At 38.5% G+C, this 23,797-nt stretch overlaps 2 protein-coding genes across 11 annotated transcripts in view; one reads left to right on the top strand and one right to left on the bottom strand.

The window, feature by feature from the left end:
- VEZT (vezatin, adherens junctions transmembrane protein) overlaps positions 1–2,485 on the bottom strand; it is a 63,097-nt gene extending 60,612 nt beyond the window's left edge. For 6 of the 8 annotated variants that reach the window (XM_010989964.3, XM_064491600.1, XM_064491601.1 and 3 more), the window contains exon 1: positions 2,347–2,485. Coding sequence is in view for 5 of the 8 variants with exons in the window: in XM_064491600.1 (XP_064347670.1) it covers positions 2,347–2,382 (36 nt within the window). In the remaining 3 variants the exon portion in view is untranslated. The remainder of the gene's footprint in view (positions 1–2,346) is intronic. The other 2 variants (XM_010989963.3, XM_031463006.2) reach the window with 1 other exon arrangement.
- Positions 2,486–2,792: 307 nt separating this feature from the next.
- The window catches only part of FGD6 (FYVE, RhoGEF and PH domain containing 6), a 99,801-nt gene continuing 78,796 nt past the window's right edge, over positions 2,793–23,797 (top strand). The window contains exons 1-2 of one of the 3 annotated variants that reach the window (XM_031463000.2): positions 2,793–3,005; positions 8,200–10,612. In XM_031463000.2, coding sequence (XP_031318860.2) covers positions 2,990–3,005; positions 8,200–10,612 — 2,429 coding nt within the window. In that variant the 5' untranslated portion in view covers positions 2,793–2,989. The remainder of the gene's footprint in view (positions 3,006–8,199; positions 10,613–23,797) is intronic. The other 2 variants (XM_064491599.1, XM_010989961.3) reach the window with 2 other exon arrangements.

Genomic DNA, 23,797 nt, shown 5'->3' with positions numbered 1-23,797 from the left:
CTTATGCTATGATAAAAGTTAATGTATATAACAAAAAGCAAATAAATTAAATAACTGAAAAAAGTTTCCACAAGTATGATAAGTCGAAGTAACATGAAAAACTTAAGCAAACCAATTTTTAAGAAGCTAACGTCCAATAGGAAAATGGGCAAAAAGAAATGTTCAAGAAATTTAAAAGTCTCCAATAAATACACAACATGTAAATTAGAACAGCAGAATGCTATTTTCCCTATCAAATTAGCAAAGATGAAAGGAAATGAATGAGGATTTGGTGAAAATAATACCCTTATTCCTCAGGGAAGCTTGAATTTGTATAACCTTTCTGCGTAAGTCTTAAAAAACATTCATATCTTTTTTAAAAAATTGGGGGGTAATTAGGTTTATTTACTTATTTATTTTAATGGAGGTACTGGGAATTGAACCCAGAACCTCATGGATATTAAGCACACACTGTATCACTGAGCTATATCCTCCCCCCTAAAAAAGTTCCTATCTTTTGACCCACTAGTTTCCCTTCAAGAAATTATTCTAAGGAAAAATCAGAGATGCAGTTAGATGCGTAAGATGAATTTAACAGATGCATAAGATGGACTTACGTCAGTGTTGACTACAATGGTATTTTGAAACAATATAATTATCCAAGAATGAGATAATGGTTACATTATGATACATATACATGATTGACTATTATGTTATTAATAATGTTTTCAAAGAGTGATGAATAGGAAAAGACTCATGATAAATTTAATTGAAAAATACATACAAAATCCTATGTGATTTGTGTGTTAAAAAATATCAAACATACATTTAAACACACATTTGAGAAGAAAAAAGTCTGTAAGAACACATACTATAATGTTAATAGTGGCCATCTTTGGGTGGTAACATATTGAATGATTTTAATTTTGTGGACTGTTTTCTACAGTGAAATGTTCTTTGAGCATGTATTACTATTATATTCAGATATCTAAGGAAATAATAGGGCAAAAATATATCTTCCCAGTCCTCCTCCTCTAGCAATCTCAGCAACATAGATTTTTGTCTCTCCTTCAGCTTCCACATTCAATCTTGTAACTGTTTCCTCAATTTTACCTTAGGAGTATCCGTCCAGTTATTCAATTATTTCTTCTCTCATTTCCAAAACTCAGGCGCTTTTCTTTCCTGCTGAGCTCCTCAAACCCAAACTCACCGTTTTGGTAAAAGGGTTCTATCTTCCATTACTTCTCCATTCTAACCACATCAAACCACATTATATAGTGACACTCCACACTGAAATCCCTGAAAAAATCAACACTACATACTTTCACACCTCTCAAAGTTGGCATGCTCTGATCTCTTTCCCTGTAATGCATTCTCTCCCTTCCATATTTCTAAACAGATTCATAGTTCCAGATCCACCTCCAGTATCATTTACTGGGTGTAGCTTCTCCAAGGCCACAAGAACAGAGGGGGGTTTCCAGATCAATCCTCCAATAACAGTATCTACATATTTCCATATTTATCATCCTGTGCTGTTTACTGCCTAGTTCTTTGATTGTATGGAATGGGCCGTTTCTTTTCTTAAAATTTTTAAAACCTAGCTGGATGAATGGACTTTAGTATACAATATGCCTTATAACAGGGGTGTGAGTTTTCACCTGAGTCTGATAGATAAATGGCAACAAAAACACTAGCCTGATTTTTTTTTTCATTCAAGATGGCAGAGAACGTCTTAAAATAGACCCACACAAAAGCACTCACACCCGGAGGCTCAAATCAGAAGAACTGGCTATACACCTAACGCAACAGCAAAGGACAAAAGAATTAGATGTTGAGATGCTTTGGCCCTAATTACCCATAGTAGGTCCGACACACAGATTTTAAACCTTTTCAGAAAACTGGCACCTGCTGCCTCCATTCTGAGAGCCACGCCTCGACCGTGAACGGTGACCTCGGGCACTTCTGGATACCGACCCCTCCCCAAATCGAGGGTGATTATAAGGGGAAGGCTAAGTTGCAACGGTTATTATCCAAAATGCATGACTGGGCCCCGCCCCAGCCAGACGAAGTTCCTCGCGGCGCATCCACCCCGGGGAAAGGAACCGGCAGGGCTCTCATCCACCAGCCAGGATGGGAATTCTGGGAGAGCCTGAGGCAGAGGCCGGGCGTGGCGAGGGCGCCTTGGGCTACACCTGTCAGCCTGTGCCCAAAGCTAGGCCCGGAAATCCCGGAGATTCGGTGACTGAGGCCAGCAGGCGCGTCACCCTATCCCTCGCGTTGGGATCGGCCCCTCGCCTTGCCTCCTCGCCTTCTCCCTCGTGTTTCTCAAACAAAGGCAATTCACACCCACCGCCATTTTCCCCTTACCTCAAAAACCACCTCTTCGTCAAAATCCGGTGTCATCCTTCTCCGCCATGCCACCCGCCTCAGCACGATGGGAAATGAAGGCGGGAGAACAGGCGGTACCCAGGCGTTTGCTTTTGCCCGTCCCCTGTGCCCAGAAAACTACAATTCCCAGAATGCCTTGCAGATCATGGTCCCTACCCCTTAGGCCCTCTCATTGGAGCTGATCGTGAGCTTGTGGGCGGGAGGTGAGGGAGCAGGATGAAGCTCGGGCCCTCTGATTGGAGGAGGTTGGGGCTTTTGTCCGCCTTTTACGGCCGCGACTGACAGGGGGCGCCTGGAGCACTGATTTTTTTTTTTTTTTTTTTTGCGCTCGAGAGGAGCGCGCGTTGGCGGAGCCGCGGTGAACACTGCTCGTGCCCGCGCCTGGCCGTCTGCCCGGAGCTACGCTGGGCGGTGCTCGTGCCCGCCTGCCCGCCGCCTGCGGCTCGCGCCCGGGAGCGCCGCGGGTCCCAGGAGCCGGCCGCATCCTTTGTGCGGCTCTCGGTTTGCGCCGCGGCGCTGCTGGACGGAATGTGGGTTCTGCTGGGGCTTTTCTCTTCTGCCCAAGCTTTTGAAACGATGGAGTGAGTGGGGCGAGCGGGGTAGCGAGCTGCCTGAGGGAATCATGACCTCTGCCGCGGGTAAGTGACGGCGCTCGCGCTGCCGCTGGAAAGTTTGTGGGGAGCGCTGCTGGTCTTGGGCTTGGAGCAACTTTTCTTTCTCCTCTGGGGTGGGTAGCGGTGTTGCCTCTACCTTCCCCCAGGACTGTGGCAAGTGCGGAGCAGACTGCGTTTGATGCCGGATTTTCTCGTGCTTTCCTGACAAGAGGGGCTGTTCGAAAATCTTGTCTTTCGCGACCTCCTTTTAAAGGAAGACCGTGTTGGGGGCTCTTTGCGCCAGGTGAAACGGGAAATGTAAAGAGGGCGTTTTCTCTTTGCTAAAATTTGAGCGACTTTGCGTTTGCGTGTGAAAATAGTTTAGATTCCCATGTTAAGAAATCAGTTATTCTAGGAAAGGGCAATGTTCCCGGAGTGTTGAACTCGGCGCTTATGGAGAGTCAGTTTAACCCTGGTATCGACTGGAAGCCCTTCCTCTTATTCAGTGAAGAGGTTTAGACATTGTTACTCCTGACCTGGTGGTTTTCCCCCTGTTACCTGAGGAGGAGAGGAGTACAATTGCCGATGCCAAGGTTTTTGTTCATCTGCACCCAATTTTTTAAGATTTTATTTCTATTTCTACCTGGTTAGTGTAAACAAAGCCTTAGTTTCTGTCTGCTTCCCATCCTTTCTCTTCATCGAAATGGCAAAGGCTGTATTTACCTTTGTGTGGATTTTGAACAATTCTGGACATTGTATTTCTAAACATTCTTAAAGAACATTTCTTATTTTCCAAAATAATTACTAACGTGGTGTTAAATTAACTTTATAAAAACATAGGTTAATTTTAAAACCAGCTCTTAATAGTGTATTAAGTATTAAGTTTTTTAAATAATGTTTTTGACCAATTTGTAAGGAACAAACTTTCATTAGGCATTTTATAGTAAAATAGTGTAAAGCTTCCCTGCAAAGTTACTTCTAGAATTAGTGCTTAAGTATCGCATTAAATTTTCTTAGCTTTTCTTGGCGTTTGCTTTAAATTCCTGCAACTTGAAACTGTCAAACAGCACTCTAAACGTTCTGATTTGTGTTATTTCTAAAGCCTAGATATGCCGGAGCATTGTACTGCTAGGTGTAATCAGATTACAACTACAAGGCGAGAAGTTAGCCAATAGGAATAAGAAAGCAAGCAGTGAATATTTCCTGAGTAGTATTCTAAGTACTATCTTTCCTTTTCGATATTATGTGTATACTGGAAATTGTTATTTATAAACTTTCTTTTCGGTACCAAAGAGAGGCTTTTTTACTTACGTCAGGTGAATTATTTTCATCCTAAATTTCTATGCCTCACTTTGTTCAAATTTTTTTTATTAATGAGTAAGATTAATGTAATTTAAATTTGAAGTTGTTGGAAATTTTAAAAACCTTCCAGCCAGTTTTAAATCTCCCCTGGAGTGTCGAACATTTAAAATTCATGCCTTTTATGTGTCAGTTTTGAATTCCAGTCTTTACAGTTTGTAATGAACAGATACAGAAGCATTTAATTTGACATTTAAATATGTAAACCTGATCTAGGACTCAGTCTGGAATTTTATGATTCTTTCATTTGAATTACTCTGGAATAATGCAAGCTATTTTTATATTTTATCAACTTTACAATTAAAGAAATCCACAGACATTTTTGTGGTGTTTAAAAGAGGGACACTTCCTGTGTTTAGCTGAGTTAGTTGGTTTTTTGCATGTCTTGCTGAGACATTTACTACTTTTTTGTTTGCCCATCTGTTACAATTTATTATAATTTTTTCTCATGTCTAAATGGAGACTGAAAAAGAACTAGGGTTTTATTTCCATCTCATTCTTATAAAATTATGTGTTCTTCATTCCTACAAACTGTTTATGATGCTCTTTGGAACAATATTCAAATTCATTAACACTTCAGGAAAGTTGTTTTCAACTGGGGGAGGGCATATTTGTTTCCACTGAATCTAATCTGTGTATTTGGGTTGGTCGGCTTAATTTAAGGAGATAAGAAAAATGTTGTAGAACATCTAAGTTATATTATCTTGAAGAAGAGCATCTGTGAACAAGTAGGCCCACAGTAGAGATTTTAGAATTATTCTAATCAGTATATGAAGAAGGAGAATGGTACATATTTCATATCTTTTTGAACATGTACAGGTCTCATTAATGCCTGTGCTTTGCTTTTTGGCTGGTCCAATAACTAAGAAAGTGTGCACGTGGACCACGGCCATCTGTGTATAACAGATGACGAGTATGTTTGTAATTGTTAGTAAAATGGTACTAGTGCATTACTTTCTTACCTTATTTTTCCCTGGAGCCAAACAGCTGTGTAAATAAAAGATTTGCTGCTGTGCTCTGAAAAGCTTCAGGTCTGACTGTTGATACAGTATTAAGATCCAAAGGTGCTGGATTCATTTCCAAACATTGTGCACTTATTTCAAGAGTTTGACATTGGAACAGACCATAATATAATGACTTTCAAAATAGAGCCACTAAAGAAGAAGAATGAAGGATTTCAAATATTGTTTACTAGTGACTTAGATGAACACTTGTTCCTAATAATAATTAAGAGCTTATTCAGTAATCCTATTGAAGTTGATTCCTGCTAACTTTTTAAAATATCATCCTACATTAAAATGGATATTGATTTTTTTTTAAAAGAAATACCTTGTTATGAGACATATTAGAGAGTATGTGTATGTGGCAGCTCTGACTATTCCCAGGCCCCATTTTCAGATTTGGGGATACAGTGAGGAGAAAAAGTGTCTGCCTTTCTGGAGCTTGCCTTCTGGTGGTAAAGACAGAAGGAGGTACACACAGCGCAAAGGGGCTAGAGAATCTAAGGGTTCTCCTGAAGCAAATATCTCAGAAGTTGCCATCTCAGAATCATCTAGGCTTTAGAGATCTTCTCCACTCCCTCATTTACAAGTAAGGAAACTGAGGCAGCCAGTTCTGCACACTGGCATGCAATTAGGCTAGCCAGCCCTCCAGGTTATGTTAATCGGCTTCCTCCAATACGCAGTTAACTAGCAGGGTAAGCCAAAGTTTGCAATTACTTATTTAATTCAGTGAGTATGTATTGAGACAGTCAGGTACATAATGCTGTGCTCTAATTGTTGGTAATCAACCATAGCTCATATGTAGCTAATTGTATTTCTAGGACACTAAGAACAGAAATTTATGATTCTTGGAAGCAGACTTGTATACAAAAACACATCTCAAGAAAAGAGTAAAACTGACAACAAAGATTAAAAACCAATTGAATTAAAATAGCAAAAATTGGTTAAATGACCCTGAAACTTCTGAAAAGGTAGTAAGATTCAGAAAGTAAAAGATTAATTTAATGAGATTTGGTGGGGGGTGAGGGGATTGGGGTTTTTTTCTTTTTTTTAGTTACGGTTAAATACACCTAACATAAATTTACTATCTATACTATTTTTAAGTGTACAGTTCAGCAGTGTTAAGTAGATTCACATTGCTTTGTAGCCAATCTACAGAACTCTTTCCATATTTCAAAATGGATTTTCTTTTTTAGTCCTTCAAAATGCCCAGAGGAAGCATGTTTTCATAAATGGCTACAGAAATGAAATCATCATGACCATGATGGTCTGTCAGTTTTTGTTTTCTTGGGTAAGAGGGGAGGCTGGGAAGAGGCCTAGGGTATTCATACTTTCTCTTAAGATTTTACTTAATAGATCAAGAGTTTAATTTAATGGACCATTACACCAGGCTTTATCATTAGGCTTTGAATGGTTTTATAATTTTTTCTACCTAAAAAAACAAACAAAATAATAACATGCTTGTTGAATACTTAACTGAAGTTGTGTAGCTTTGGGAATTTGTATTAAGTTATTTTGGAAATATTTCATGTCTTTTTAAATTTATCGTAACGTTATACAGAGGAATCGAGTGAGAAGGCATCTTATCAGGTGATCTGGGTTGAACACATGGTATAAGGGGTCTGGGAAATTCTTCCTTCCTTGGTGGAAGGAAGTAGAGCACCCTACTCTTGTTTTTTTTTTTTTTTTTTCTACTCATGTCCTTGTAATATCTTCCCGAGTGTGAGTGTTGTGACTAATTTCCTTTGTTGAAAAGAAAATCATAACCAAATGAAGAATCAAAGCCTCTGTGTGTTCAAGTACTTAAACAATGTGCAACAGATATTTTGAAAGGTTGTTGTCTATTTTTTTCAGTAAATTAAGTTTTTATTAAGGATCCTGTTGGAGAAGCAAACAAGTATAAGAAGTATAAGATAAAATATAATTTATCTCAAGTCTTGGAAAATATGACTGGGTGAGAAGTGATAGCATAGGTGGAAAAACATAAAAGAACTTTACAAAAGCATGGATGTTCAGACCGTGTATGAGTTCGTTTTATAGGTCTTTTGTGTGAAGCTTTCATTCAGGTTGCTTTAGGTTAGGAGCAGGTCTGTACAAGTCTAGCACAGTATAATAGGTGCTCATTAAGTACTTTTTATAGAATGTCGAGGAAGAGTTGCTGTAATAAAAATTATGGCCACCTTTTAAATGCAGTAGAACAGTGGTTATTAATGAATGGTACATGGCGTAATCACGTGGGGTAGAGCCTAGGCATGTGACTTTAAAAATAAAGGTCACTGAAAGGTTATAATGAAAATTCCCAGTTGACAACCCTGCACAGAAAAAGTACTGTTTTCATTATGAGCCTCAAATAATACAGAATCATTACTTCTCAGTTTTTAAGTTTGGAAAATTTTGGACTACTGTATTCCTTTTTAAGACATTTATACAACTCAACCATATGTCACTGAGGTAGAAGAATACAGCTTTTTCACATCAGACATTTAAAGAGTTGCATCCTACATAAACTATAGGCAAATTCAACTCCTTGCACTCAGCAAATTAACTGAAGTACTTTCTCCTACTATACAGACCTCAAGCAGAAGTCTACTATTTCATTTAGTGTTGACTGAAGATATGGTAATCTCTTCCAGAGTTAGAAGAAAAATGGTATTGGACTTACTAAGCAATGTACAGTATACCCAAAACTATGTATCCTGGCATTGAAGGGAAATTTAAGGAATTGTCAAGAGTAATAATTGACTCTGTATAATGTAACAATCTGTCTAGTAAAATGCATGTTCATCACATTGTCAAAAGTAAAAATGTTATCAAATTTAATCATTTATCATCTTGTGCTTTGATTTTTTTTTGTCATCAATGTTTTTTTTCCTTTCTAGAAATTAAGAAGCCACCAGTGGCCCCCAAACCAAAGTTTATGGTGGCAAATAATAAGCCAGCTCCACCTCCTGTGGCACCTAAACCTGATATTGTGATTTCCAGTGTTCCACAGTCAGCAAAGAAAACCAAACCGGCAATAGCTCCGAAACCAAAAGTTGTGAAGGCCTCACCTGTTCAAGACACCAGGCAGTCACCCTCAAGGAAAATCATCCTGAATCTGGAAGAGCATAAGCCGGAATCACCTGACAGCTCTGACAACTCTAACTGCAAAAACGTAGGGCATCAGAGCAGTGATTGTATTTTACCAGTGTGTTCCCGCCATTCTGAGTGTAACCATAAGCTTGGGAACAGAGAGAATTTGTATGTCAAGCAGCTTGTCCTAGGGCCCCTGGAAATACATGAAAATTTAGAAAATAATAAAATTGGCGAGTCCTCTTCAGCTGTAAAAATTCAGAGTAAATGTGATTCTAATGGTGAAAAGGTCAAGAACCAGAGTGAAGTAGTTTTAAAGGCAAGTATCCTGGAAGAGAAGCTCAAAGATGTTTTAACACAACAAACATCACCTTCTATTTTCCCACAGAAACATAGATCAACAGACAACCCAGAAAGGAATGAAGACTGTAATTCCAAAAGACAATTCAGAATTGAATTTGCAGACTTGTCACCCTCCCTGTCCAGCTTTGGAAAAGTTCCTGATCATCACCATTGCCACCTACAGTTTCCTAGTGATGAATTTCAAAGTTTTGAAACTAGTCGGGATGACAGTGAAAAATGCCATACTTGCTTTCATTCATCGGAACAAGAAGCTCTAGACAGTGGTAAAAGAAGTGCTTTTTTATCTTCAGATGGAGATAGTAAGAAATCAGCAGTCAAAGACTTTGGTCCCTTAGGAATTCACTTAGTGCCATATACTGCCAAATTTCCAACTCCCAAGCCCAGAAAGACACGAGCTGCACGTCTGTTGCGCCAGAGGCATATAGATACTCCTAGTGAGACTACCGAAGAACCGGAGAATGGAGACAGTAGCTCTTGTCTTTTCGAAGATAGTTTGAAAAATAATGAAATTAGTGTTTGTCATCAGAATATCTTATGTAACCAGGAACAGACAGACAAAGTGAGGCCAGGAAATGAAAGTGAATTGAATGTGGACTCCATTGGGGACAGACACAACTTAGTCAATTCACAGAAAGCCTTGTGTCCTGAAACATCTTCCTTTGAAAAAATGGCACCTCCTTTAGAGACAGACTGTGATTTGAGTTCTGACAAGACAGTAGATGGTTCTTGTATGTCACTTGCTGTGGACGAAGGAAACAGTTTCATAAGATGCAGCACTCTATCTATGAGCTTGCCTAAGCAGCTCAAATTAACTTGCAGTGAACATATGCCTACTGCCTGTAACCAGGGAGTGTCTGCCCCTCAAATGCAAAAGGAGTCTATGATAAAAGGCGAAAGTTCCTCAAAAACTGTCCCCAAAAAACCTCAGAGACACAGTTTGCCTGCTGCAGGAGTGCTTAAGAAGGCTGCCTCAGAGGAGCTTGTGGAGAAAAGTTCTTATCTCTCAAATGAAGAAAAACATTCAGAGAAGGGTCTAGAAAGAAATCACCTTCAACATTTATGTGCCCCAAACCATGGTGTATCACCGTCTTTTGATATGCCTAAACGGACTTCAGAGAAGCCAGTGTGGAAGTTACCTCATCCCATTATACCCTTCTCAGGGAACCCAGAGTCCTTAAAGTCTGTCAGCATATCCTCAAACAGTGAGCCTCCCACTGCCCTCACCAAGCCTAGAGCAAAATCGTTATCTGCTGTGGATATGGAAAGGTGCACGAAGCCTTGCAAAGACTCTCAAAAGAAAAGCTCTTTAAAGAAGTTGCTCAACATGAAGCTGTCCATCTGTTTCATGAAGAGTGACTTCCAGAAATTTTGGTCCAAGAGTAGCCAACTCGGAGACACAACCTCAGGCAACCTCTTGGGTGGGGAGCGAAAAGGGAGTGAAAGTGATTGGCATGGCTTGTTGGTAGGAGAAGAGAAGAGAAATAAACCCATCAAGGCATACTCCGCAGACAACTATAGCCTGGAATCCCAAAAGAAGAGGAAAAAGTCTCGGGGCCAGACCAGTGCAGCTAATGGACCAAGAGCTGAGTCTTTGGATGACCAGATGCTCTCCAGAGAGTCATCATCTCAGGCCCCTTGCAAATCTGTTACAAGTGGCTGTGTACCTGAATATGAAAATATACGCCATTATGAGGAAATACCAGAGTATGAAAACTTGCCATTTATTATGGCTGTAGGGAAAACGTCAGAGAATTCCAGCAGCGTGGAGGACACTGATGCAAATGTGTATGAAGTAGAAGAGCCATATGAAGCTCCAGATAGCCAGCTGCAACTTGGACCCAGGCATCAACATTCCAGGTAACACTTAGACATCAGACAGACACTGCACTTTTGCTTGCATCGCTGAAATTAACCTTCAGCAACCCTGTGAGATAGGTTAAAATCTCACATGTGAGGAAAAATCACTTGGTGAGAGAGTGGTTTAGTTAAGCATGTATTGAATCATTCCAAAGTGCAGTCTCTTGGAATGAGTATTCACAATCCCTTTACGTAATTGACTTATTTTAGTAGCTGATTCAAAGAACTTGAACCAGTAGTAATAGTACTACAAGAAAGACCTAGAACAGATAGCTCATTGCCTCCAAGGCACCAACTTGGAAGTCACAGCGAGAACCTAGGGGAGGAAATTGACCAATCCAAGGAGGTTTACTTGCTAAGTCTAAGAAATTTGAGAAGTTATTGAAATCTATGTGTTTACCTATGGTGCCCTTGTTAGTTAAAACCCCTAAATTTGCAGAATTCACTACTCTTTGAGGATTACTTATTTTACTTGTTGAAAGCTAATTACTAACTTCAGATGGACATAGAAAAAATGCAGGAAAAGCATAACTACTGTGCTTTGTCACTTTTGTGTATGTACTTCCTACCTCTGGTATACATACCTACTTCATCTGTCTTATTGAAACTTTATACATCTTTGATGGTCCAGCTCAGCAATCCTTGACTTCATGAAGCTTCTACAGTTACTTAGTGGGGAATGTTTACTTCCTATTCTGACCTCCCAGTTAAGCTGTGGTATCCTTACAGCTTTTATCTTAGCCTGTCTTATGGTAGGATTGTTTATTGGTATGTCTAATTGGTATTCAGTTCATAAGCTTCATGAAGAGTTCTAGTCGTGTCTTTTTGTCCTGCATGAGACCAAGCAAGGAGCTTAGTAGGGATCAGTAGACATTGGTTAGGCATAGGAGAGTGAATGAAAGAGGCAAAGGAAGCAACCACTGCAGCAGCTTCCTTCTCTCTCCCTAGTCACAAAGGGAGTTTTGGCATATTGTATTTAATGTGCTTGTGCTTTATGTTTAACCCACAAAGCACACAGACTCTTCTTGAAGTCTTTCTATATATATATTTTATTGAAGTACAGTCAGTTACTATGTGTCAATTTCTGGTGTACAGCACAATGTCCCAGTCATGCATATATGTACATATATTTGTTTTAAAAATGTCATATTCTTCTTCATTAAAGGTTATTACAAGATAATGAATATAGTTCCCTGTGCTATACAGAAGAAACTTTTTAAAAAATCTATTTTTATATAGAGTGGCTAACATTTGCAAATCTCAAACTCCCAAATTTATCCCTTCCCACCCCCTTTCCCCAGGTAACCATAAGATTGTTTACTATGCAAATCTGTTTCTGTTTTGTAGATGAGTTCATTAGAAGTCTATGTCTTAAGTCACTAATTTCAAGTCATTAAGTAGTCAGGTCTTAAAATGGGACTTTTGTAGAAATATTAACATATGCAGCACATAGTAGAGGCTTCCTCCGAAAAAAGACTATTGGGTGAATTGAATAAATAAAATTGTTAAGCAAAATCTTAGTCATCGCACCAAGTAAAATAAATTGTTCTATGTTCTTTTAACTTTCATATGCTTTCCTAGCACTTTTTTTTACTTGTAATCCTCTCTGCCCTTTCTCCTTTAACCAGTAAAAGAATTGCTTCTCTGGCCTAACTTTTCTCATAGTCAGCTCCATTCTGTTTACAACTGTCTACTCTCTGAACCTTAGTACCTAGGCAAAAGCCTCTTCCTTCGCATAAATGTTGTAATGGAAAATGGAGTTAAGTATCCAACTTTTTCTTTTTAAGTCTATTTTCACACCTGTTCTTTTCTCCATAAAACAGTTTTGTTGGTACTGTTCTTTTAAGAAGCTTTTGTGTATTGTGTGTATGTGTGTGTGTGAAAGAGGAACGAATTTGGCTTCTTGGTGACATACTACCATCTTAGCTAAAATGAAGTTTTTCCATAAAATTGGAGGTTTGGCCCTGGATATAAATTTCCTGTTGGCCCTCAGGCTTAATCCTGAGGGTTTGTCATTATCTCTGACACCAGCTTTCAACTTCTGAAACTTGTCCTTTATCTGGTATGCTTCTTATGCCTTTAGGGCACTGCTGATGGGGTGGAGGGAACCAGGATGGAAGGAGTTAATGCACACAGCAGCCAATGCAGCTGGATGGCATTCATAAGGAGAGTTCTTTCTCAAGGCCGCAGGAAACCAAGGGCGGCTTTGGACAGGTTGAGGCTGTCAAGTAGGGCAGCCTGGAGAAGAGTGGGTGAGCTCTTGCTTTAGAATTTAGCTTTCCATGGAGATTTTTGTTTAGGCCTGGAGCTTGGAGCCCTAAACAGGCCCGAGATGCCTAAATGTGCTGCTGAATCAAAAGCCTTCAGTCGTAGGGCCAGACTGACAGTTTTGCTTGGGAGGTTGTACCTTTTGTAAACAACATCGAGTAGAAAGAGAAAGCAAAATTCAAGCCTTCATGAGAAGGACACCTGGCCACCCCAAAATAAGGTAAATGAGAAGTGGGACATCCGTTTCAGGTCAGCTGAGTGGGTCTAAGTGAAAATCCTGTTTGGTAATCTGGCTGTTGAAAATATAGGCCTGTGCCTTAGAGTAATTAACTCAAAATCAAAATGACAAGAAAAAAACACAAATGGACCCATTTTTCTGGGTTAAAATCCAGAAAAACAGGATTTTTCTGTTGGAGCAAATCAAGAGTGCCTTTAATAGTTTCTTAGGCCTCAGGAAAGATTCTGGGTCTTACGTGGGGGACTGGTTCACAGGTACACACTAGTTTTATGGAGTCTACATGTGTAACCAACCAGATTCTGGATTAGTAAACAGACATTTGTCAAGCTTTGGGGCAGCGTATAGTCACTTCTTTAAAGTACAGATGTTTCATGAATCCAACAACTTAACATTTACAAATTTATAGCAACGTGTTTATAACTTACTAGGACATAATTGTAGGCAGTCTCTGATTCCAAAAAGGATTGTGTTCTAAAACTTCATGATAATTTGGAACTCAGAGTGTATATCCCAAAGAAACACTTTTGGAAATAGTGTTAAAGTTCCCAGTTTGGCCCCCAATTCTGGTAACCAGTCCTGTACTAGCCTCCCTTCCCCCTTCCCAGGTAAATTCTTCCCCTCAGTGCTTTGTGCTGATACAGGACACTTGGCGGCCAGGGTGCAGGGTGGAGTTGAGCACCACGGTATCAGTGGAGCAAATCCGCAGGGTCTGAGGCAGCAGGGTTTGTGGAAAGGGTGAGGTGACTAAGGAAGAATGAGGAAACTGGGGGCTGGTCTGAGAATTACTGTAAGGCACTGAGAGTGATAAGGAGAAGGGGAGGGCTATGTGGTTGGGAATTAATATGCAATGGATTTTTCCCCTCCTTTTCTCCTTTATTATTCCTGCCCCTCCCTTTCTCCTTTATTATTCCTGCCCCTCCCTTTCTCCTTTATTATTCCTGTCCCTCCCTCTCTGCCCTCCCCAGGTTCCTTTGTGTGATTCTGTTAATTGACTTGGTGACCTCAGGCTAGGGTGAGTGAAAGAAACTGGGAGGCGAGGGGGCTGGATGGGTAAGGAGTGGTACTAAGAAGGCGGAACAGCCACATCTCCAGGTGAAGGAGGATGAAGCCATAGAAATGGTAGCTTTAGGTATCCCCAGATAGGTCATCATTGGGTCACTGCTCTAGGTTCTCAGAAGCAATTTTATTGGAAATAAGGCTGTGAGCCACTCTGTAGTATTCTGGTGAGTTTTGGGTACAGTTACCCTCTTCCCCAAAATGTTTCAGACATAATAAATCTAAAACAACTTTCAGGCTGTGGGCCTTTCTCTCTCACTGGCATGTCAGTGATGAGTGTTCATTTATTCCTATTATTTAAGCAGTTTGATTTCCATGAGGAAGTTTCTAAAGTTTGGGCCCTTGATATTAAAGAGTTATGGACAAATCACAAAATTGTAATACCCAAGTTTTGAAATTTTCCTCTTAAAATTGTAGATTTCTTGATTCTATAACCAAGAAAAATTTTCCCTGGAAACATTCCAGGCTTTTCCTCTGTTGTTTTAGTTTGTTCTTATAAGCACTTCAAAGAAGATGTATGGTAATTGGGTTTTCCTGGGTAACCTGGCAAGCCCTCTGGTTTATTTACGGCCCAATACTGACCATGTGTCAAGCACTGTGCATTCAAAGCTGGAGCAGGGCGCTACTCCCTACAAGTTTCTGCCTAGTGAGATGTCCCAGTTACAGGACAACATGGTTTTAATAGTTCAAGCTTTGTCTGGGTTATACCCCAAGCAGGATATTAAAGATGACTTTACAGAGATGGTGACACAAGGCTTATAAAGTGGACATGATTGGATTGTCATTTAGGAGATCATTTTCTAACTTTGATAAGAGCAATTTCATTGTTTGTTTTCTCCCTATTTTAAACACAAAACTGGGCTTAAAGAGCTGCCAAATGGCATTACAGGTCCTCTCAAATCCCATTATGGTATTTGTGTTATAAATCTTCAGACCCAGTTGAGAAGATATCTCTCTTGGGTTACATTTACCATCTGGTGGTTTTATTGGATTTTAATTGAATGATGCAAGTATAAATTAATAGCCCTAATGAGCATTTCATGGTTGTCATAGCACCAGTAAGATTAGGTGCAGTTAGAGGCTGGGGGTTGGGACTCATATATCTCAACAGCAGCCCTTTCCTGTGAGTTATTTTCAGGATCAGCTCAGGAAATGTCAAAAATTTGTATGGCTCTTTAACTCTCTGTTTCTTGTGTTGAAATCATAGCCACAGAGTTTTGGCAAATCTGTTTGTTTATATACTTATCCTACATTTGAAACTACAGCTAGAAACATTGGATTTTATTTCTTGGCAAAAAAGCTTTTCTTTTTCCTTTTAAATATGTATTAGGAATTAGTTACATTGAAATATTTTGTCAACTGTATTACTTGGGTCTCATTCCCACCAAAACAAATAAGAGATATTGTATCAAATATACACGTTTTCATGTGGTAGAATGTTGCTTTATACTTTCAGAGGGTGTAGTGTTTAGTCAGAGATGGAAGAACAGATGTTCTACATTGTGATTGTGTATACATGCACACACACACACACACACACACACACACACACACACACACACATCCTATCTTCCTTGGTAAAAATACAGTGTTTTGAGATAGCTGATATTGCGCATTTTGGGGGAAAAAAGTGGCTTTATTTTTAGAGATAGTTGATTGGTTTTCCATTGCTAGGTTTTTATTAAATTTTTGAATGGTAAAAATCCAGAAATTTTTAAATTTAGCCAAGGTTATGATTTTTTCATAAAATTGCAATTAATTACATCAATGAGACAAATTCCTTTGCAAAATGGGCTTCTGGCCTATTTCCTAGAGAAATGTTCCCAATGTGAACCTTTTGGGAAAAGACAGATGTGGGGAGGGGGACAAGGAGGGCTCTCCTTTTCCTAAGCATTTTTAGTTCTTGTAAGGACGTGATAGGTGAAGATAATCGGACAATTCATCAATCTGTGAATGGATTTAGACTATTAGTAGGATGTTTGGAACTCAGTGCATTTTTGCAGAAAAAATAACTGTGAGTAGGAATTGGGTTCTGAGCCAGCCTACAAGAGCATCTTTAGCTTCCAGTATATGAGAACTACAGTGGGAAGTAATAGGAAATCAGACTGTGGCGGTAGTACTAAAACGGAGCAATAAAATTAAATAGTTTTTATGACGCTGAAATGCGGGTGTATCCAAGGAGGAAAAGGTTAGTGTGTTGATGAGGAAAATATTAAGGGAGGAGGGAATAAGATGAAGGGGTGGAGAAGATGACCTTTGCCTCACCAGTTCTTCAGGTGGTTCAGGGGAATTCCAGATCCAGGCTCCTATTCATAATAAGTATGAACAGGAATGAGTATATTCATATTTCAGGTATTCTTCAGTAATGCCGCCTGTGCTTGTATTGTTACTTTTGTAAGCTTTCTATGTTCTTCCAGACATTTCTTTTAAATGCATCATCTTTTTCTGGAATTACATAGATTAATTTGGTACTTAGAGAAAGCCCTTTATTTAAAAAGTAGACATGTTTATATGAGCCTGTTTATTTTAATACTTTCTTAAAACCATACTAGGTACAAAGAGAAGTTCGAGTTATAGCACATTTGAGTGTGGGAAGCTACAAAGCAGTGCTGACCTTTTTATGAAATACTGAGTTTAAAAGTTAAGTTCAAGGACAGAACTGCCTGGTTTCTTCTGGGTGGTATGGAAAAGCTACTTTGGTGGTTTAGTCTGGGTCTGGTAATTGTGGATCTCTGGAGGGAGAAAAAAAAAAGTCTTTGCAAGTAGTTTTGACATCAGGCAGAGACAATCTGTCATTAGAGCTATAAAAATTGGGCTGATTAAATAGAGTATCAGTAAAGTACTATGATAGTATTTCCAGGAGGAACAGCTATCTTCTGCAGTTTTTCAGGTTTCTCATCCGTTCCTGTTTGCATGTATTATAGATCTGTTCTAGTTCCATGTAAGTGTGAATTAGCATAAGGCTGTTTGAGGTGTTACTACCAGTTTATATGTAAAGAAACTGAAGCATGATGGTAGTGACTTCAGGAAAATGAACAAAGATGGAAATGCAGCCGGATTAGTGGTTCTGAGCCCTAATGTTCAAGGGTCTGTTTACCAGACTCTCCCATTTATCAAAGTATTTTGGTTTCTGCTTCAGGAAGGGTGAAATAATAAACACCGAACAAAGAAAGTCAGTTCCCCCTGAATGTTTGGATAAAAATTAAAAGGAAGACAAACACATTTAGCCTTTTTCTGTTTGAAATGGTATAACTGCTTGCTCTTTTAGCCTCTGTGGATTTTGTTGAAAACTTTATTTTGCTTAGATTATACATTTTTTTAAAGTCAGTTTCTTGGTAAAATATTTATAGCAGTTAATATACTTTGGCATATGTTAGTATCATTTGAAACATTAGGAATTATAGGATAGACTTGGTTTTTAATGAACTTAAACTAGCTTGAGTTTGATTTTTTTTTTCTTTGTTTGTTTGTTTTTTCTTAATCTGAAAAGCAGTTCTGATTTAAATTCCATGGCAACTGTAATTTTAAGTCCAGGAAAGTGAGTGTAATGTATAAAGAAGGAGTAATTGGTAACTGTTTTTCTTCCCTCTTTCTGTTGGTCTTTAGATGTATCTGCAGTCACAGGTAAACAGGTTTCAATTTAAATGAGTGGCTTTTTCACAACTTAATTTTTCTTTCAATAACTCCACTGTTAGAAACAGGAGGATAAAGCACAGTTCCTCTCTAATGTCCTGTTAGGTTGTGGGAAGTACTCTGGAGAGGGGAGAGAGGGATAAATAATGAGACCGTTCATTGCTCTAGGTATGATTTATTTAGTAGCAAAAGTTGGGGTGAGGAAATTTAAATGAGGGCCTTTTGAGTAGTTTGAAAAATTTGGAAGTTGACATATGTCTTAATGGTTTTAGATTAAAATGTAGTCACAGAATCATTAAATTTTAGAACTAAAGAAATCATTACAAATCATCCAGTCTCCCCCATTCACTGATAAAACCAAGCCCAGCAGGTCTTGTTGACTTTACCCACACCATAGAGATGGGAAATTGAAAAACCACAGCTCCAACCTGGTGCTTCAAAATACCACATTGCCACTTCTAATGCTGTTGTGGAGGCATTACAGAGAAAGTCAGCAAGATTTGGAAAACTCAAGTGATTTTAGTTGTTGCAAGAAGATTCAGGATTGCTTGTACCACTGCCTTTTTTCCCTCCTGCTGTAACAGATACTGTTCCCTCATCAGGAAGGAGGGCTGCACACAGCAACATATGAGCACAGGATTATATGGCTCTTATTGTTTAAATAGTGATTTCAGGGAGATGCGTGTTCAAACTAAGCAGAAATTTACAGCCAGCAAATATCTGCTGCTACTAATATATGTTAATTTTAACAAAACTTTCTACCCTCAACTCTCTGGCTCTTCCCATCAATCCAGTTTTTTCCCCACTTTACTGAAAGTTTATCAGTCAATATCATGGATAAGAAATGCCATTAACATCAAATAGCATGGATTCCATGTTTAATAGTAACAGCTACTATTTACTCATATTTCTGATATGCTGAGCATTATGCTAGGAGACAGATACTATCTTTTACAGATGAGGAAACTAAGACTTTAAGGAGGTTTAGTAACTTGCCCAGGGGCACATAGCTGATATGTAGATAAACTGAGTACTAATCGGGTTTTCTGATCCTGAGACGTAGTGATTTTAAATCAGGTCATGTTCATATTGTACAAGTCTGTGAATCTTCTACCCAGGGGACTATGATGGACAAAATATTACTGTCCTCAATCTGGTCACTGTCTAGAGGGGAAAATACAGGGACACCTGCAGTGATATATATAGACATTAATGAGCATTTTCAGAGCCCAGATTTTTCATGCAAGAAGAGCTCATGAATTGGAAAACTTCTATAGTTAGGAAATAGATGTTTCAGTGGTTGGAAATGGAACTATTCATGACATGTTTGCATTTGGTCAAGTTAGTAGCGATTGTTGTTCAAAACATATTAAAATGGTTCCTGTCATTTACCAGTTGCATGCAGACATTAATGACTCAGAAAGAATTATGTGTCTCCTATTTACCCACTAATTTACAAGACACTTGCTTTTTTATCTGTTATCTCTGTTCCTCATGTCATTCTCTGTCAAGTACTTTCTGAACTCTAAAGCACTGGGGTTTAATATTAATTACTATCTGTGGATTCCCCAAAGTAAATACTTTTGTAAGGCTGAAATACCTTTTATGTTGACATAATATCCTTATTAATGAAAAATTGGATTTAAATGAATGATAGGGTTTTTCCCCCAAAGAGGCAGGTGATACACTCTCTTTAGTTGAAGATTAGAGTAGGTGGGATTTCTGGAGCCTTTTGAATTATGAGAGGACAAGATGTGGAAATGGGTGAGGGAACACATTCAGTTTACTGTAGGTTGATAGAAATTCTTAGGTAAAGCACACCGTTGCTGGGGCCAATGACACGGGTCACAATCACTGACCCTGTCCATCTGGAGTCTTGCAGAATCTACGCAAGGCAAAACTGATTGGGAGGTCTCTTTGTGGCTTTTTAATTCAACATCTGTGTTCATCCTGGCTAGGCTCAACTGAACCTGGTTAGTCATTTTAAGCAAATAAATGCTGTAGATCATATTATAGAAAACATTTAAATTCCTCCTGGACGCATTCTGCTGGGCATTTTAACATTGTGCTGACATTAAGTAATCAGAGTACTAATTGTGACAGGCTTCTCTAAAGCAAGCCTGATAAGACCTCTGCTTGGAAGTTCTCAAACTGTATTTCATTTTAAATATCCTGTAATTCAGATGTTTAATGGATTCTTAGTTTTTTCTCTCCATTTAATCCGAATGAAAATCTACTCAGAAGTAGCTACACAATTGGCTTCATCGTTAGGATCTTTCATTGTCAAAGGACATGTAAGTATATGCTTACAGGTTTTAGTCTACAAATGTAGATACATGTATGTTTCACTGCTTTCCTGTGTGTTTCATCACTTGTTTGCTGCCTCTCTTCCCCATATTTTATGCTCAGGATGGAAAGGGACAGTGGAGTGACACTGCTCTGAAGGCTTTTGTTACAAGAGCCTGCTGAAATCCTGTGGCCTCAATCTGCCACTTTTCCATGACTCTGATGCCCAAAGACTCCTATCTAATGACAGTTGCTTTCAAAGGCATCTGGTTCTCATGTAAACACATTGGCATTTTAACTGCTAGAGGGGATATTTTCAAGTGATTTTTATTCCCTAGTGACTAATGAGTAACTTCAGGAAAAGCTGGGGTTTTAGGTTTTATTTTACAGAATTTATATAGAGAATTTTAGTAAAATACAGATTTTACTTTTATAGAAATTAATAAACTTAGTTTTCCCTTGGATAAATCAGAAACCAAAATAGTTTACCTCTTATTTTACCCTTCTCTCAGGCTGGTCTCAGCATTTGGAAATTGCAGGAATGGGCTGGACTCAAACTAGAAGCCAGAGAAATTAAGGACAGTTCCTACTCACAAGGGATTCACAATCTGGTTTATTATTATTTTTTAATTGAAATTGTTATTAATATAACTGTAGACTGATACGCAGTTGTAAGAAATAGTACAGAGAAAACTAGGTTTACCTTAGCTAGTTTCCCCTAATGGGAACATTTTGCAAAACTATAGTAAAGTTGCACCACCAGGATATTAACATAGATAAACCCCAGTGACCTTACCTAAATACCCTCAGTTTTGTTTTTTTTTTTCATTTTTTGTAATTTTTTGTTTATTGTTTTATTTTTTGTTTGGTTTGCTGTTTTTATTTATTTACCCCCAGTTTTATTCATACTCCTGTGTTAATGTATTCAGCTTGATATAATTTTATCAGGTGTGTAGGTTTGTGTATCTGCTATCATAGTCAAGATACTAAATATTTCCATCACCACAAAGATCCTTTTAATTGTTCTTTTATAACCACACCCACCTCACTCCCCTTGAGAACCAATAATCATTTCAAAAATGTTATGTATAATGGAACCCTTTGGGGCTGGCTTTTTTCATTCAGCATAATTCCCTGCAGAGTCATCCAAGTTGCATTGCATCCATAGTTCTTCGCTTTCTGTTTCTGAGTAACATTCCAGTTAAAGGACATCCAGTTAAAATACTGTTTCCACATTTGGCTCTTACAAATAAAGCTGTAGTGAACATTTATGTATAGGTTTTTGTGTGAACATTTATTTTCATTTCTCTGGGAATCAGTACCCAAGAGTGCAATTGTGAGTATATGGTAATTGTGTGTTTTCTAAAAAGTCACCAAGCTTTTCCAGAGTAGTTGTGTCATTTTGCTTTCCCACCACTGATGTACGAGTGATGCAGTATCTCCATATCCTTGTCAGCACTTGATATTTCTCATTTTTTAATTTTAGCCATTCTCATAGGTGTGTAGTGACAGCCCATTATGGTGTAAATTTGCATTTCCTTGATGGCTAATCATGTTACATAACTTTTCATGTGCATATTTGATATTTGTATATCCTCTAAGATGAAATCTGTTTCTTTTGCCCATTTTCTAATGAGAATTCTTGTTTTGTTTTTAATAATCATTTTGTAATGAAGCATTATTTGGTGCCCCACTTCCTAGTTAATAAAAGGTAAACTCCCTAGCTTAGTATGTAAGACTTTTTGTGGTCTGTCCTTTCTAATCTCATGATCTTACCCACCTTATAAGATTGACCAACATTCCTAAATACCCTACGCCCTTTCATAGGTTTGTTCTACTACCAGACTTAACCTTTCCCCCAGGCAGATTATCTCTCAACCTTCTACACCTAATGCAGATGTTATCTTTCAAGGAAATCTCCCCTTCCAATGTAGGAAAGGCAACAAAATACCCCTACCTCTGCCTGTCCACTTACTATTTACTCAGTTCTGTTTTTCTTTCTAACACTTCCTATCAGTATAACATCTATTTATTTATTTGCTCATCTGTCTCCCCTACTAGAATACAGACAGTATGAATGAGAGGCACTTAATTTTGTTACATCACTTTATCCCCAGTGCCTGGCATATAGTAGATGCATCGTAAACATTGAAAGACTGAATGAGGAAGTGAATTTGTGATAATTGTGCTGCCACTCCCCTTCGTATCCTGTTTATAAGGTATAAAAATATCCTGTTTGCAATATAATAAAAGTAACAACTAACATTTACTTTATTGATTGTATACCAAGCAGTACACGGCACCCCTTTCCTTAGTCCACTGTTGCACGACACTAACTCATCATTCTACCAGAGTGCTTTGTTAACCTCCCCCTCCACTCCCTCCAAAAGAAGAAAAATAAGATACATGAGCTATAACAACAAATAGTGTAAGAGATTATAAGCATCTTTATATCCTTGGCCTCAGCACCTACATGGCACAGAATAGGTGCTCACATCTGAGTAAATAGTCGTCAGGTTATATATTGCTTTTACTTGCATGAGGTCAGAATCCAGCTGGATTTTGAGTAAACCAGTGTCCCACTGACCAGCTTTCCAGAAAGCACAGGAAACACCTGTTAATTTTGGAAAGCAATTCACTGATTTGGAGAATTACTGCTATTCACTAGAACAAAGCTCCCTTGGAGAAGACAAGTTGAGTTAAAAGGCCTCACATGCGTCTGTCTTTATGAGCTATGTAGCAAGCATCCTTCCATATTACGGAATGGTGAAGCACAAAACATTCCATCTCTCTCGTTCTACTAGTCCACTAGATTTTATCAAACCTGCAGAAAGAAGCCATGGGGTCTAAATTCCCATGTCAGTCAAAAGCAGTTTTTAACAGTTCCTAGGTAGTACAGATCTCAAGATCTTCATATGCTGTTCAGAAAATGCAGACAAATGCATCACTAAAAAAATCAAAATTTTATGAAACTCTTCCCCCTTAAATGAAAGAACTCTCCCTGTGTCTTACATGTAAGACTGAAAGTGGAAAAAATCTGGGTAGTCTATAGGTACCTTTGGAGTTAGCAGAAGTTTACTAACATGTCCCAAAGTCAAGAGCCTGGGAAAAGGCCTGGTGTAATTTTTATGTATATGGGGAAATTATCAGAATGATTTAACTATGGGAAACAAGTTTTCCCTGATAGGGTGAATTCATATAATTATCTCAAGATTTCAACATCTGTCTATCTGCCAAAATACATTATTTTAGACTCTTTGCTCTGTTGTCTCCAAATAAAGTATTTTGTGAACCCCAGTATGGACTAGTTGGGAATCCAGATGGGAAAGATGTTTAAGAGTCTTATCTAGAAAGTTAGGAAATCTTTTAGAAAAATGTTAACTTAAGAAAACTCCTTACCTTTATCTTTTAGTATTCTCATTGTACAACAGGTAAAATCCTATGCCTTTAGGTGTTAAGCAGCCAGGTAAAATATGCTTCTGAATTTACACAGATAACCTGTGAAAGCTATTTAAGAGATTGCATCTTTCCTCTTAATATATTAAATACTGCTTCTAGTTAACAGGTACTTATTACACATTGTGTACTGAGCACCATATTTGGGGAGGAATAAATTGCTACGAAGGCTTCAGTGAAGAATACAAAACAAAGATCTGAAGGGTGAAAGTTTTCTATGACTTAAGAAATGTCTTTTTGTTTCTATA

Source organism: Camelus dromedarius, chromosome 11 (assembly GCF_036321535.1).
Source record: "Camelus dromedarius isolate mCamDro1 chromosome 11, mCamDro1.pat, whole genome shotgun sequence".
Classification (NCBI taxonomy): domain Eukaryota; kingdom Metazoa; phylum Chordata; class Mammalia; order Artiodactyla; family Camelidae; genus Camelus; species Camelus dromedarius.
Note: the sequence above shows the minus strand (reverse complement) of the source record. Positions and strands in the feature narration are given on the sequence as shown.